This window comes from Coenobita brevimanus, chromosome 1, assembly GCF_032717465.1.
Source record: "Coenobita brevimanus isolate Jiangsu-jjx chromosome 1, ASM3271746v2, whole genome shotgun sequence".
NCBI lineage: Eukaryota > Metazoa > Arthropoda > Malacostraca > Decapoda > Coenobitidae > Coenobita > Coenobita brevimanus.
The window spans coordinates 12,292,577-12,310,081 of record NC_136954.1 but is presented as its reverse complement, the minus strand read 5'-3'; the positions used below and the strand labels follow the sequence as shown (position 1 = coordinate 12,310,081).

The window sequence follows — 17,505 nt, the reverse complement described above, 5'->3', positions numbered from 1 at the left end:
AGACTTATGGAATTTGTACCATCAAGGAGGAATCCAAGGCAACCTGTACTGTTGGATGCAAGATTTTCTCAGAAAAAGGGAAATGTGAACAGTACTACGGGGAAATTACTCAGCATGGAGGGAAGTAACTAGTGGAGCCACAGGGCTCAGTGCTGGCACGAATGATGTTTTTAGTGTATATAAATGACACAGACAGTAACACTGGAAATGCAAGCTATCTAAATATGTTTGCTGACGATGCAATAATACAAAGGAGCATTCCTAACATAGACTCTTGTAGAAAGCTACAAGAAGAATAAAATAAACTTCTTGAATGGAGCGATAAATGGCAAATGGAATTCAGTGTGCACAGGTTTCATGTAATTAAGTTTGGTAAAAGTGGAAAAAGACCAGATTGGGATTATAAGTTAGGAAGTAAAACCTTACACATATCAGAAAGGGAAAAGGACCTAGAAGTGATTATCAATAACGGGCTATCTCCGGATGACCACGTCAGTGAGAACGTACAGGACATGTATACACTGCTTGCTAATATGAGAATAGCATTCACATACATAAATGAAGACATGCAGAGAAAGCTAACATCATTCATCAGACCAACCCTGGAGTATGTATCAGTAGTCTGAAATCCTCTTCTCAAGAAACACATAGAGAAGATTGAAAAAGTTCAAAGGGTCGCCACAAGATGGGTACCAAGCTTAAGGGAACTAAGCTATGAAGAAAGACTAGAAAAACTCAATCTCCCAACACTACAGGAGAGAAGGAAAAGAGGAGACATGATTATGCTATATAAATGTGTCTCAGGGAAAGAGAAAATAGGCATAAATAGTGTATAACCTATGGGGAAACATCAGCAAGAGGACACTGCAAGAAACTGCATAAAAAGAGAGGTGATAAAGACGTAAGGAAATTCAGTTTCCCAAATAGGGAAATTGATTAGTGGAATCCACTACCAAATGAAGTAGTGTGTGCCAAAACAATTCATAAATTTAGGGATATATATGACAAAAGTGATTTTATACATGGGGCAGTATGAGCTTGACTCATTCCTGTTGAGATACAATTAGATAAGAACAATTAGGTAATAACACACACACACACACACACACACACACACACACGGAGTGGTATCGCCCAGGAATTTTCTAATGGTATCCAACATTTTTTTTTTTTTTATGAGAGGAAGAAGGAACCAAGGCTAAGCCCACAAAACAGTCCCTTCCAAGAAAAAAACAAAACAATACTATCTATCTATCTATAGCCCGACGCCCTAATCCCGCAAAGGAAACGCCTCCAAGTCGCTCTGTCACTCACCATTTGACTACCCTCCCCCCAACTCACTCCCCCCTCCCTCATATACCTCTCAACTCCATCCCTCCACCTCATCCTCGGTCTTCCCCTCCCTCTCCCTCCATCTCACCTACATACACCCTCTTAGTCAGTCCTTCATTCTTCATTCTCTCCACGTGTCCAAACCACCTCAGTGTATTTCTCTCAATCTTCTCAACCACATCCACATTCACCCCACAACGTTCCTTCACTTCTTCATTCGTCAACCTGTCCCTCCATGTCACTCCACATGCTCCTCTCAAGTAACTCATTTCCAATGCTCTCACTCTTGACTTGTTCCCCTCTTGCAAGGTCCATGCCTCGCTTCCATACGTCAGGGTAGGGATCACAATACTATCATGCAGTGACTTCTTCCATACTCACCTCCGTATTTCTCATCACTGCTTTCAGTGAACCAACAACCTTCCTTCCCTGATGTACCCTTGTAAGCACTTCATCCCCCAAAGTTTCATCCTTACTCATCACACTACCCAAGTACTTGAATGCACTCACATTCTCTATATCCCCAACATCCAACCTCATTGTGCATTCTGTGACTTCATTCCTCTCAAACACCATAACTTTACTTTTGTTTACATCAACTTTCAAATTCCTCTTCCTACACACTGTCCCAGATTCCTCCACCAAACCTTGCAACTCCCATTCATCATCACTCAACAATACTGTATCATCAGCAAACAGCAACACCGGAATCATCCAAATCTCACTCTCATTCATTAGAGCCACCCACCACATCCACTGCCCTACCTTGCACCTCCCTTACAACCCCATCCATGTATTATATTTATTAAACAGCCATGGAGACATCACACAACCCTGTTTCAGTCCCACATTGAGATCAAAGAACTCAGCTCATCATCCACTCGCACCGTAGCCCTAGTTCCTTTGTACATACTCTTCACAGCACTAAACAATTTCCCCTCCACTCCATATATTCTTAATTCCTTCCACATACCTCGCCTATCTATTCTGTCATAAACTTTCTCCAAGTCCACTAAGGCAGCATATACTTTCTTTCCCTTCTGTAGATACTTCTCCACTAAACAGAACAAATATCTGATCTACACACCCTTTTCCCTTCCTAAATCCCCCTTGTTCTTCTCCAACTAGCTCCTCTGTCATATGCCTAACCCTACCAATGAGAATTCTACCATATATTTTTCCAGACACACTAGGAAGGGAAATACCCCTCTGGTTACCACATACTTCTCTCTTCCCTTTTCCTTTGTATAAAGGAACAATTATACCTGATTTCCATTCCTCTGGAACCCTTCCCTCTTCCCTAGCCAATCTACACAACTTCCATATCCACTCCACAGCAGTCTCACCCCCATACCTCAGCATTTCACCACACACTCCATCAATTCCTGGGGCCTTTCCCATCTTGATCTTCTTCATTGCTTCCATTACTTCCGCCCTACTGATCTCTTCCTCCTCTCATCTCTTTTTCTCCCAGCCATTCCCCAACCACTTATACTCGCACTGCTCTCACTCTACATTCAACAAATCCTCAAAATGCTCCTTCCATCTCCTCAATTTCTCACTCTTCTCCACCAACAATCTATTATTCCTGTCTTTCACTCCCTTATTATTTTCTCTTTCATACTGTCTTACTTTCTTTACCTCCTTCCAAAACAATTTTATCTTTCATTCCCCTATTATTTCCCCTGTCACACTGCCTTACTTTCTTTACCTCCTTCCAAAACAATTTCTTTCCCTCCATTTCACACTCAGATTCCTCCCAGACTCTTTCATCCACTTTCTTCTTGCTCTCCTTCACCAATCTCTTCACCTCCCTTCTCCTGCTCACATATACCTCTCTCTTCTCTCTCTCATCATCTCTCCTACCTCTACTCGCTAGCCATTCACTGTATGCCTTCTTCTTTTGTTCCACAGCTCGTTTCACCTCATCATTCCACCATGCTGTCCCTTGCACGGCCTTGCATCTCCTCCCACACCACAAACCACCTCACACGCTGCGCCTATCTCTTCCGTGAATATCTTACATACTCCTTCCACCCCTTCCATCTGCTCTAACTCACCTTTCCAATCTTTCTTCCACTATGCTCTTATACTCTGCCATTTTCTCACTATCTTGCAACTTCTCCACTCTTCTCACAGGAGCTGTTTCCTCCTGTTGTTCCCTTCGTCTCTTCAACCATTTTCTTTGCAGCTTTACCTTGGCCATCACTAATTGATGGTCTGAGATTCCATTCCCCCACCCTTTCCACACTCTTGTATCCAACACTTGTCTTCTCATTCGCTCATCCACACACATGTAGTCTATCACTGCCTTTTGTTCAACAAGTTCACCGTCCATCCTCCTCATTACTCTCCGTGTATACCTGTGGATCATCTTGTGCCGAAAGTAGGTGTTAGCTATTGCCAATCCATTACCAGCACAGATGTCCACCAAAGCATTACCATTCCCATCTAGTTCAGCTGGCACACCCCACTGACCAACCACTCCATCCACCCGTACATTCTGAACTTTGCCATTCATGTCTCCAATCAAAAACACTCTCGCTTCTGTCAAATTTGTCCATACATACTTCTGCACTCACCCAAAACTCATCTTTCACTCTTGCCACTTGGTCCTCTGTCAGCGCATACGCACATACAATCGCCCACGCTTGTGTACCTACTTTCATCCTCACCCATACAATCCTTGCACCCACTGTTCCATACTCTCTTGAAACTGAAAAAAAAATTTCGAACATGCAGGTGAACCACAAAACAGCAAACTAGGACTGTCAAGCCTCTTAAAAATTAGCCCAAAACTAACCAAAAGAACACAAAACAAGAACCAGACAGGCATGTGAAACTCCTGACACATACGATAACCTGATCAGCTTGAAAATGGAGCTGGGCATTGAACAGAGCATGCTAAAAATGCGGGGTAAAGGGGAAGAGCAAACCTTGAGGGCTGCCGGAGGCAGGCATAAGATTAGTGCATGAACGATCTCACATGAGTGGAGTGGTTTTGTCAAGCTGCTCACTAAAATGTCCATACAAAGCCAGCAGACAGGCTATCAGTGGCCCTGAATGAAGGTTATCGTGCTTATGATGTATTTCAACCAAACACAGTAAGCTATACACTTCTCTTAAGCTTTGATTGTAAAACAATCCTCCAGCCACCAGTTAAAATGCATATAAGGTGCCTAAAGTGGCTTGAATCCTCTTCCTGTATAGATGTCTCCAGAGAAGGAAGAGGTCTAAAAATTACCTTTTCTACAAAAGTGATAGCTACTGTAGAGAACTGAGAGGTGGGATCCAGAAGTAAAAATCTTGTTTGGTTTACCATTAGTAGATAAATTTATATTACCCATGGTTTTAAATACTTAATAATCTCATGTACAACAAGGTAGTGTAAACAATTAACAGGATGAGATCAAGCAGTGGAAATGCTTTTGGTCCAGTTCCAGTGAATATAGTTATATTAGCCTGAATGTAAATACTAACTCTTATGTACAGCATAATCATTTGTTACAGATGAGAGCAGAACATGTGAAGTAATGGAAGAACTGGCGGTAAACTTCTGCTGCAACGATCCTGTCCTCAGAACTTTAGTACAGTGGGCTCGCCTACTGCGCGAGCTCAGAGTGCGCGAATCGCATTGTGCGTGAGTTACCAAAAACCTTGAATGTGCGAGTTTACCTCAGAATGCAAGGTAGAGGCAAGGAGTGGCTCGTTAACGCCATTTTCCATCAATATGCGACCCCCCACACACACAATGCGTCCATCATCACGTGTCGTGATGTTGATGTGCAGATATTCCCAGGGCATTCTACTGTGCAGCTTGGGGTAGGAGGCAGCGGTAGCGCCATTACAGACAAGGCTCGTGCACAGTGTGGATCTGCTCTCTGCAGCTAACCTGTCGTGTACAACGTGTGGCTTTTTTTTTGTTCCATCCTGGACTGTACCTTCTCTGCACCATGCCTCCAGCCCCAAGAGTTTAGAAACTTCTCATGCATGCAACCAGGTTGGAGATTATCAAGATGAAGGAGGAGGGACAAGGGAACACAGTTATTGGGAAAGCCATGGGACTGGCTGATTCTACAGTGAGGACTGTTTGGAAGAACCGCGATGCCAACAGGGCACTTGTGAAGACGTATGGTGCATCTGAGCTTGATGTCCGTTCCCAGGTGGGAAACTGTGCGATGATATTTATGGAACTGTATCTTGCCAAGTACATTATGAGGAAGGAGAAGGAAGGTGTACCACAGAATGGCAGATTTATTCAGAACTAAGCCCAGCTCATTTACAAGGCAGCATTTCGCAAGTTATCTGTGGACAAACCATTCAAGGCATTGGCAGGATGGCTGCACCATTTTTTGAAATGCAAGGAACTCCATCACATCAAACTGTCCGTTAAACGTGCCTCTGCTGATGAGATGGCCACGAGAGAGTATCCTACGGTATTTAGAGCGCTTCTTGAAGAAGGACAGAACACCAAAGACCAGATCTACAACGTCGACGAAACATTGTTATACTACAAGGCCATGCATAAATCAACTACATCGCTAAAAAACAGAAAGAAGCCCCTGTTGGCAAGCTCCAGAAGTGTAAGATGATGGTAATGTTCACTGTAAACCTGTCTGGGAGCCACAAGATGAGACCAGTTATTGTATACACAGCTTCACACCCAAGGTGCTACAAAAACCTCACGAACGTGGACACAAGTGGTGTGTACTGGAACAAGTCTGCAAATGGTTGGATGATCGGGAACATTATGTCAGACTGGTTAACAAAGCACTGCATCCCCGATGTCAGGGCCAAGTGTCGGGAACTTGACATTCCATTTAAGATGCTCCTTGTGCTGGACAGTGCACCAACTCACCCTCCATACCTAGAAGATCAGCACAAGGATTGTCGTGTTGTGTTTCTGCCGCCCCGGACGACATCACTCATGCAGCCACTGGATCAAGAACTGATCGCCACTATGAAGCACTTCTGCCACAGACAAGTGTATGACTACCTACACAGGAAGACTGACACACAAGAGGAGCTTTATGCCCTACAAGAAGATCACAATGAAGACCTCGATGAGGCATCTGCTCCTGTGCCATCTCTGCCAGCAGCTATATCCCAACCCACCACAGGTGACCTGACTGTTGAGGCATTTTGGCATCGTTTCACAGTGAAGGACGCAGTTGACTTTCTCCTACAAGCATGGCACCAGATTACACCTGCAACGGTTAACCATGTATGGCGACTGCTCATGCCTCACTTATGCACGGCCCACGAGACGGCCATTCAACCACTGGCCGAGGCTGAGGGAGCAACACTGACAGCAGCACAAGCTGTACCAAGTTTCGACGACACTACGTTGGCGGACATACAGGAAGTGCACACTGCTAATGAGAAACAGCCTCCTGAGGAAGTCTTGCAACGGATAGACGAGGCTGACGCAGAGCCCGATGCCAGGCAGAGTCAAGTTGAGCAGCCTAGTGTGATGGAGGGGAGGACAGAGCTGTGTATGTCAAGAATAAGCAAGATCCTTGCTGCTGTGGATAAGCTCAAGGAAGAGGTGAAGGAACATGGAAGTCAGCAACCTAAGAATGGAGGAGGTTCTCATTGGTATCGACAGTCTTCCATTTCTGCACAGACAGGCACAGGCAAGAAATAAACAGGAGAAGACAGATGTTCATAAGTTACACACAGCAGGGTCAAGTTAGTGAAACTGAGGAACCAGTTACATCGTCTGATCCTGTTCATATTGAGGATGAAGAGGATGCAATGTAAGATGTGTCAGCATTGGACTTCGAGGGGTTTATGGCCGAAGTGAGTTAGAGGCTCCTGGGGAAGGTTGTCAGAAGTCTGTGGAGGGAAGTGTTGGTGCGGCAGGAGGTGCGGTGGGAGGTGCGGCACTGTAAGTGTTGCCCCGCCTCAGAACCCCTGTTTTTTAAGTCCATCAGGCCTGTTGTCTACTGTTGTTAAGGTGACTTCCCATATTTTTGTTATTGTAGCTATATCTGTAGTACAATGTGTGAAAAATTTTACCTTTATTATGTCTCTAAGGGCCAAAAAATGTCCAGGTATGAGGGGGTACCGCCCATGTGTTATGTTTCCCATTAGATTATGTGTTCTCAGTGAGTGATTTCACACTGCACGAGGACAAGGACCTCCCAACCTCTCGCACACTGTGTGAGCCCACTGTATTATATTTCTCTAAAGTGGGATTTGTTGCCCCTCTCACTGTACAGTTGGTTGTATGATATTATTTTTTATGGAGATACAAACCTAGTATTACTGTACTATTGTGTAGTACCTGTTGCCCCTCCTATGCATTTTTGGTCGTGTGATACTGCATATTTAAGCAGATATGTACATGGAACTCTAGTGTTACTATTGTGCAGGGCTTCTTGCATCTCCCAGCGTTGCATTCCTAGTTGCAGCTTTATACCACCTCTTTTTTTTTAGCAGTTTATCTTAGATATTACAACCTTGCATTGACTTGGATGTTGTTATTTTTACACTGACATAACTTGCATCACAAACATACAAGAAGAAACTGTGGTGTTATGTGCTGAATAAATCGCAAAGGAAGAGGTGTTACAAAATCACTCGTGCCACTTGGAATACAACTCTCACTGTGTCTCTGGTTGTGTGAGGTTAAGTATTTTTAGAGATATTACACATACATATCATCTCCTTACCATTTGTTATTGCTATAAGAACACAGGCATTAATGTAAACTCTTATGTCATAGTTTCTACCCACACACTAATTAATGGTACCCCTGGTCTCTGTGTTACTGGTTGTGTTATACAGTTAAGTAGTTACGGATACTATATACTGTATACATGTAATTGCTAAAGAGTCACACTGTCATGAACATCTGTGAAGATAGAGAAACCCATACTGGCAGGCGAAAAGATGTATATTCAGAAAGCTTTGGTATCTGCTGTCATCCTCTTCATTGAAACTGCAGACCAAGATTGATACACTAGTTGCCAAAACTGTTTGGAAATATATCATTTAGTCTGCCAGTGGGGGTTTCTCAATTATGTATACACACAAACTCCGCAGCATATTAGTTATTGTTTTAAGAGCATACGTAAACTCGTAAGTCATGATTTCTGCTCACCTTCTAATCCTAACCCTGACTGGAAGAAAGCCAGGGTTTCACAGTAAATGAACACCTTTTGACTGGTATTATCCCATTAACTGAAATTATCTGTCTATATTCAGACGCCATAATCCCGTAACGGATGGCCTTAACCAAAGTGCCTCAACATCGCCCTGTTTTCCGCAGCTGGACTGCTCTCCCTGCAGTTCACATGTCCTTCTCTTACATATCCCTCCACTTCATCCATCCACCTCATCCTTGGTCTCCCCTCCTCGTCTCCCTCATTACCTCACTGACATACACTCTACTAGTTAGTTTTTCTTTCTTCATCCTCTCCACATGGCCACACAATATAAAAGTATTTCCCATAATACTTTGTCACATCCACATCAATAACAACGCTCCTTTACTTCCCTATGGATTTGTCTGTCTCTCTAAAATCTTCATGTAACTCCACATGCTCCTCTCGTATAACCCATTTCCATTGCTCTCACTCTTGACTTGTGGCCTTCCAGCAGGGTTCATGCATTTCTTCTGAATGTTTGTTGGGATCACAATACTGTCATGCAAAGCTCTTCCATTTTCACTTCCCAGTTCTAAATTACTGTTTTCAATGAACCAGCAACCTTTCTTCCCTGTTGTACCTTTTCAACCACTTCGTCTTCTAAACTTCTATCCTTACTTATCACTTTACCTAAGTACTTAAATACAGTCACATTCTCCATTTCCTTACCATCGAGCTGTACTGTGCATTCTCTGATTTCATTTCCCTCGAAGACCAAAGTTTTTCTCATATCTACATTCACTTTTAGATTCCGTTTCATTATATTCACTCCCAAACTCATTCTCCAAGTTTTGCAGCTCACATTGCCCGTCACATAACTATATGGTATCATCAGCAAGCAGCAGTACAGAAAGTTTTAAAACACTACTCTCTCATATTAGAGACACTCCCAAATGCACTGCCCTACCTAGTATCTCTTTTATAACCCCATCCATTTATAAACTGAACAACCACGGGGATATGACATACCCCTGCTTCAGTCCAACACACATATCAAAGAACTCAGTTCACAGTCCACATACACTGGAACCCTTGTGCCCTCACACATGCTGTTTAACAGCATACATCAACTTTCCATCTACTTCATATATTTTTAATACCTTCCACATTGTCTATCCACTCTGTCATATGCTTTCTTCAGATCCATGAAGGCATCCTACAACCTCTTTCCTTTCTCTAGATGTATTTCTATTAAGCATCGTAAAACAAACGTATTAGTATGTTCTTGATGCCTCCAATTTAATTCTTATTAGGAAAGAGTTCGTTTACTGAAGGGATCATTGAAGGCTATACCTGATGCCTAAATTTTTTAGGTCAGAGCCTTCCCTACTCTGCATAAATTTGCTTTGAGAACAAAAGCTAAAATTAAAAATAAAGTTCTCTCTCATACACTGATGGGGTTCTGATGTCAAATAGGCATACTCCGGTTTAATTATTAATTAGGTAAAACCTCATCGTTAGGCGGAGTATCATGTTCTTTAACATGTATTTCAATGTGGACTGTTTACCAGCCTTGGATTTCCCCCCAAACCAAGACCGAAACCCACCCAGATGAGGCCAAAAACGGGTTTAAAGGCAATCTAAATGTCTTAACAGCTGTCAAGGAAGCTAACCTAAGCCTAACTCCTGCAAATAACTCACTAAAACCAACAGATCAAATCTGAATATCATCAAATATAAGTCTGGAAAAAATCAAGCTTAGTAAACTGTACCCTAAAATGACATGTTCACCCCCACCTATGGCTAAAACACATAATCAAAGTCTAAAAATAATTTATAAATCAACCTAAACACATAATTTGGTCTAAAATATCATCAAAATTGAGAAGAAAAATCAAAACCCATCGTTAAACCAGGGTTTGGCCATCGTTAGGCGGGGTATGGTGCAATTTCTACCCCCATCGTTAAGCCGAGGTATCGCATTTAGGGGTATCATATATTGAGGTATTACGGTATTGCCTGATATTTCATTAAACAATCACATTATAACATTAATTCAAAGGTGATACATTGCAGGGGTCTCAGGTTTAGCATTTTGGGAGATTATGTACTTGACTCACGACTCCAAATAACCTAAATATAATTAATAACCATGTAAAACACCACATACTTTCAGTATAAACACCTGAAGATCAATATAAAATGTAAAACATGATGAACAGACATTTCATGTAACGGTAGATTTACTAGGCCAATCTTTTTATCTATTTATCTACAGCCGGATGCTGTAATCCCTGGGGGGGGGGGAGTCACAAACAAAACTCTTTTATTGTATCATCTCTTATCAGGCTGCCCTCTTTCCAGCTTTCATTACCTTCACCCTCCATCTCATGTAACACACTTTTCATCAATCTCTCATTTTGTACACACATTTATTCCAGCAATACCATTATTTTTTGGAAATAACATCTCTCATCAACTGCTCAAAAATGTTCTGGTTTATAATTACAGCAAATACTTATTTTCGATAATCAGAAAAGGATGTCAGAAAATTAGAAGCGGTGGTGGTGGTGGTGTTACCTCCGGTTCTTCAAGATGTGAACCCAGTGGACTGCAAGAAACTGGTCGCTTCAGATAGGTGCTCTCAGATACCATTTGTTGAGGTTATGTTGAAGGCTTGTCTATGTTTTGAATGTGAGGTATATGAGGTGCCTGTGTTGTGGTATAGGAGACTGCATTACAGTGTGGACATTGCGGAGTGCATGTGAGCTGTAATTGGTGTTGCAAGTGTATTGTGGTGTGGGGACTGAATTACACTGGGCTTAGTAGATTGTTCCTAAGCTATATACAGATGAACATTGTGTTGTGAAAGTCAGGTGTATGAGGTGAGTGTGATATGGTGTGGAGCCTTCGGTGAAGTGTGAGCATAATGGATTTTTTGTGAATGTATTTCATGGTGTGTTTTGTGTTCGTGAGGTGTATGAGGCAAGTATTGTGTTGAGGTGAGCTGCACTTCAGTGTGGTCTGATTGGACTATTCAGAGTTATATTTTTTTTAGTACCGAAATATTAAATTGGAACAGTACCAACTGTGATATCGCTACGTGAGGGACATCGTACATCATGTTGCTGAAGAGGATTAAGTTTGAAGTCTGGTCATCAATACGAGGAACAGTTTGTGGTGACACTTAACTTGTGCAGCCTACAGCAGTTTCAAACAACCAACAAGAGGTCTGTCTTCAGCTGTGACTTCCCGCCAGCCAGCGATAGAATTAATGGTGTAAATGGAAACAATCCCTCGCGATTTGGAACTAATGGTAGTATGGTGAAAAGCTAAACCACTCAGTGAAATGCAAAGTTCCTATTTTATTTTTAGATAATTTCTGAAGCGAGTGAATAAAATACAGCATGTACACTCGCACCAAAAACTATCGGTGCATTGTGGGTCCGATGCCATCCGGAATGATTCGATCATGTGGCAGTGACAGCCCGTTAATACCTGTATATATTATAACAATTACTGCCATTCCCTACTCATTATGGAGGACACAAGAGGTATTTGAAATAGCATTCATCTGTCGTCTGGATTGCCTGCGTGTGGGAGGACAGAACCGCAATTTCCACTTACCTTTGCTTCGTGTGTCATAATACTTTACACATATTCTGCACCGATACTTTTTGGTGCGAGTGTACAGCCTCCCTATTTCGTTGCTGTCAGCATTCTAAATGTAGGATGCAGGCTGATCATATGTAATAACCACCGGCATTCCAAAATAAGGCAGTAAGATAATAGGAGTTTACATTCCACTTTGCAATTGAACGTTTAAAGCACATGATCCTTGTATGCATGCAAATTTGGGTCTGAGGGGCGTATTTTAGGTGGTACAGTAGGCTTCATAACATGTCCTCCCAAGTGATAGAATATCTTCCCATCATGTGCTCTTGTATGCCTTTTAGTTGTGTTAACATTGGTTTGAGATGTAGTAGACAGAATATATCACTAAGGAGGAGGTGTTACGAAATCTCCAGTATAAGAATCTACCCTTTGCTGTTCTGTGTGACCCCTTGGCTATGACCTCCTCCAACCAGGGACAGGATTAAAGAATGAGCAGAACTATGACTTACCGATATATGTGTGCAGCCGGGACTCAGTATTTGCTCAAATTATGATCTGAAAATAAAATTCAGGGTGAAAAAAAAAAAAAACTGGATAAACCTCCCTCAAGTGTTTTTGCAATGATTTCAGTAAAAAAAATGTGAGCAGAACATGTTTGACCTTTCAGTATTGTTGCTAGCAATGCTTTGTAAGATTAAATAATACTGTCCTGTGCAGGCGTTCCATAATTACTGTAAATAAATACAGTATAAGATTTACCTTTATACACTTAGTTTTAATACCATGTTCGCAAGAATCATGTGTATGCAGGTTATATGAATGTTGTGCCATTACAAACCAAGCACAGTCAGTCAGAAATGTATCGTGTAGGAAAGATCCGATGACATCTGAAATTATCAGAATTGTTAGTAGAGTCAGCTGCAGTTTAATTTATTATCTTTTTCATATGCTCTTAACAGTAAAGTGAGAGTACTGAACAGGAAGTGTCAAAAGCAAGCAATATATATAGCATCTTCATTCAAGCAGGTTTACCAGCGTGGGATTAAATCATCGGACATTTTTCTGTAGTCATCGACTGTGGTATGAGATTGCTTCGTGCCGAATGTGCATCGATACTTTTTTTGATCGATTATTATCGGCAACAAAAGTCCTGTCGCCTCCCGCTTTTTCTCTCCTTGCTTTTGGAAACCTAGTCTGATGAATCAGAAGCGAACGACAATGATGTCACTCATATGTGACCAGATAAAAGACTCAGGGCCAGATGCTGAAGATTTGTGAGTCTCGTTTTCAAAAGTCCGTGGAAAGAGAAGCAGGAGAGGCGACAGAATCTTTGTTCCCAAAGGTACGATCGCAATCCCTATTTTTTTTTCCATCCTGCCCCTTGAAGATAGGATAAGGAGGACAAGGTTGGAGAAAGACCAGGAGAAAAGATGATGGAATATCATCAATCAGGTATATGAACTCATGCATATACACTACTGAAATTCTAATATCCATTCGCCTGGCCTTACAACAATCTTGCCTTCCACCTCCCTTTCGCCTAGGGGGTAAAAAAACTAGTACATGTGACTGAACGTATACTATATTGGTTCTGGCCTTTCACTTTTTTCCCTAGTTCATATATATATCACTCTTGTTATTGTTATCATTGGAATCCCAGGCTTGTGTGGACATAAACCCAGTGGACTCCAGGCTGAAGTTCCCCATTTCTTGCACTCCATCATCCTTCATTTGGGGTACAGAGAGGAAGCTGAGGGACATTGCTATAATAGAGCAGCTGAGACACTTGGTTACATCGGTGCCATCATGTGAATGCGCCTCTGTCCAGCACAACTTTCCACCCATATAACAGACATCCATCCCTTACAACATTCACATCGTATGCTCCTCTCAGACACTTTAACATATCCGCACACTCAGTGCGCTTCTTAGACTATCATTTACCGCTCTTTGTGCGCTTCTTAGACTATCATTTACCGCTCTTTGCACACTCCTTCATATACCTATCTGACACACTGCTATTTGCCTCTCATACACTACAGTTACTCTACTAGCATACGACAGTAAACTTTCACACATACACACTTCCTCTCAGAAGGTGTACAACCACTCTAGCCGTACTTTAAAATCGCTTAAGAATCTCACTCTCTCTACCCTTAAAACACTCTTCGCAATCTTTTGATGCTGGAGGGGAATCCCTTAATGCGGTAGCAAAGATATAAACTTGAGGGTACGCCACCAAATTGCACAAACATTACCCAGCTCCCTTCTGGTCCCTGGGAAAGAGGATGGTGGCCGCAGAAGGGCAGCAAGCCTGCAGTCCACCAGGTGCACTTCCAGATGAACCTGGGGTCATAACAACAACCTTACCAACGCTTTGCTCCTCTCACCTTCTGCAGTCATTCTGTGAATACGCCAACATATGACAATAAATTCACACACTCACTGCATCCCGCAGACACTGTATACAAGGACTTATGAACATTTCCAACAAAAAACTACACACCCACATTCTCTGACATCCTCTACAATCACACACCAATAAATAAATCACTTTCTCACATGCTAGATGCAACACTCAGATTCTCACTACTCTCTTGCACACCAGCACATAACTACACACAGTTTGTTCCTGTCCCATTCAATACAGTCACCGCGTGTACAGACCCTTGAATACTCCAACATATAACGTCTGAATAATTAGACCCTTGAATACTCCAGCATATAACGACTGAATAATTTTATACTTTCGTGTCTTTCAACCCTCCACCAAGGTTGGACAAAATCGAATCAAAGCTGTTTGAGCTGACTTTATCCTTGATCTATTACCTATGACTTTTTTCATCCAAAAAATAATCATCTGTTCCTTCGATGATCCTAAACCATTATATCAGATTTGGTGCAGATTCATCCAGTAGATTTTTTACATAAATTTCATGATCTTGCTGACAGACAGACAAACACAAACAGACAGACAAATCAAACCATACATATAACCACCTCGCGCTTTTGCATTTGGGTGTAACTACACAATAACACACACACTGTACAGTTGTACATTGCCCACACTGAATGCACAGTGAAACATGTAACGATACATTCTTACAAACAGGATGCACCTCTCATACACTTTCCATTTCAACAAAGACTGTCTGCAGATCTTGTCAAGTAATTATACATTCTGTACTCGTCTCAGCCACTTTCTGACTTACTCTCATTTTACCCACTTCATCCCATAATAATAGTTGGTTTGTTTATACCTGACAGAACTGGGCCACTCGCAGAACTTGAATATCATGCCTTGGTTGCATTAAATTCCTAGAGTCTTATTCATGAGGTAAACATAAGTGTCCTTTCTTAATAGTCAAATCAACTAACCATCAACTGAACTGAAAGGGGTTAGGAATTTGTCAAGCTGGAACAAACACACGCTTCACTTTCTCGCACAATTTATCCATTTGTCAGGCTCTTTATACAAACCCTCTGTGCTCTAGATCACACAGCATACACTTCATGCCATATACACAGTATATCAGTTTTACTCATATGAACTGAATAAAAGTAGATATGGAGGTAGCTGGACAACACGAGCTTAGATCAAATCCAGTATTCTTCAGCTGGGTAAATACAAATGTGTTGGGATACCTCTGTGTTAACAGGTGTTGTTTACTCGATGATGATTTTGTAGTGAACTATTAAAAAAAGCTGCATAATCTGGTATACTTTGTAAAAAAAAAAAAAAAAGGTAATGGAGAGAGTTCTAGAAAGTATGATCAAAGAAAGAGTGACAATTGATGAGACAGTTTGGTTTTATGCCAGGCAAAGGGACCACTGATGCCATATTCATTGTTCGACAGCTTCAGGAAAAATATATGGGAAAGAAAGGGGATCTGTATTTGTTTTTTGTTGATTTGGAGGCCTTTAACAGGGTCCCGAGTGAGGTGGCGAAGTGGGGAATGAGAAAGCCTGGGATCGAGGAATGGCTGACATACTGGCTATGGCTATGTATGTGGGTGCTCACATCAAGTGGAAGTGAAAGGAGATTTGAATGATGAGTTTTCCGTGAATGTTGGCGTGCATCAAGGGTCAGTCTTGAGCCCCTTATTACCATGGTGCTTGAAGCCCTTTCACGTGACTTCAGAAATGGACTCCTGTGAGAGGTGTTGTATGCCGGTGATTGCAGAGAATGACAGGGAGGCAGAGGAAAGATGTAGGAAGTGGAGAGATAATATGGGGCACGAGGGCTTGAGAGTAAATGCAGATAAAACAAAGGTGATGGTACCTGGGGTTGGTGACAGCACTATCAAAAAAGGAGAGTGGCCATGTACGGTTTGCCACAAGGGCGTGGGAATTAATTCCATCATGTGCAGTGTCTGTGATAAGTGAGTGCATAAGAGACGTAGTTGTTTTAGAGGTAGACTGCTAGATAATGCTGATTTCATGTGTGCGGTGCGTCGGGAGAGCATGTGGAGATTGTCAGACGTGGTAGGATTGATCCTGCAGGTGAGTCTCTTGAGTGTGTGGAAGAGTTTTGTTATTTGGGAGACATGTGCTGGAGGTGGGACTTGAGTAAGGAATGGGTGGAAGAAGTTCAGGCAGCTGTTGCCTTTCCTGACACTGAGAGGGCTCTCCCTCCGTTCTATGGGATATTTGTGTGCAGCATGTGTTAGGAGTGTAATGCTGTATGATAGAAAGACCTGGGCAGTAAAGGAAGAGGATATTCGCTGACTCAAACGTAGGGCAGTAAAGGAAGAGGATATTCGCTGGCTCAAACGTAGGGCAGTAAAGGAAGAGGATATTCGCTGGCTCAAACGTACAGAAATTACTGATTAAATGGATATGCGGTGAGTCCTTGAATGCGAGGCCTAGGGGGGGGAGGCTAGGTTTACAACGGAAGAGTAAAGAGGAAGGATGGGTCTGGAGTGTCTTTGTGTTATAATGAGGAGACGTAGAATGAGATGGATTGGGCATGTGGTGAGGATGGGGGATGAAAATTGGGTGCAGAGAGTGAGGAGTGTGAACGCTGGGGGTAGTGTTGCAAGAGGCAGACCGAAAAAGACCTTGGACGAGGTCGTCGAATGTGACCTCAGGGATAAGGGACTGTATAGGGAGGCTGCCAGAGATCGAGCAGCATGGAGAGCCTCCATTCAGTGATCAAGGCCGTCGCATGCAAGCATGTTGGAGCCTTTATAAGGGAGAGAGAGAGAGAAATTTCTGTCCAACCAAGCTGAATCCGAAGTTAAATTCCGCCTGGTCCCCTGCCTTATTATACAGTGGCAAGTGAAGTCTTGCCCAGTTCACTTCCGACAGTTATCTCTCCCAAATGTGTATGTGTTTCAGATATAATTAATCATGAGTTAATATTACCAACGATTACCATACTTAAGGTAATACAGGCTATGTAATATGCAGTGGCTCAACCAAACAAATGGGTTGTGAGGGAGCATCTTGGAAGCATTTGGCA

The 17,505-nt window shown here is 42.3% G+C and overlaps 2 protein-coding genes across 2 annotated transcripts in view; both read left to right on the top strand.

Moving 5' to 3' along the window:
* The window catches only part of LOC145410136 (glutamate receptor 1-like), a 62,174-nt gene extending 56,951 nt beyond the window's left edge, over positions 1–5,223 (top strand). Inside the window, exons 10-11 of the mRNA XM_080280370.1 lie at positions 4,843–4,952; positions 5,149–5,223. Coding sequence (XP_080136496.1) covers positions 4,843–4,952; positions 5,149–5,223 — 185 coding nt within the window. The remainder of the gene's footprint in view (positions 1–4,842; positions 4,953–5,148) is intronic.
* LOC145414462 (glutamate receptor 1-like) overlaps positions 1–17,505 on the top strand; it is a 654,998-nt gene that overhangs the window by 387,377 nt on the left and 250,116 nt on the right. The gene's annotated exons all lie outside the window — the stretch shown is intronic.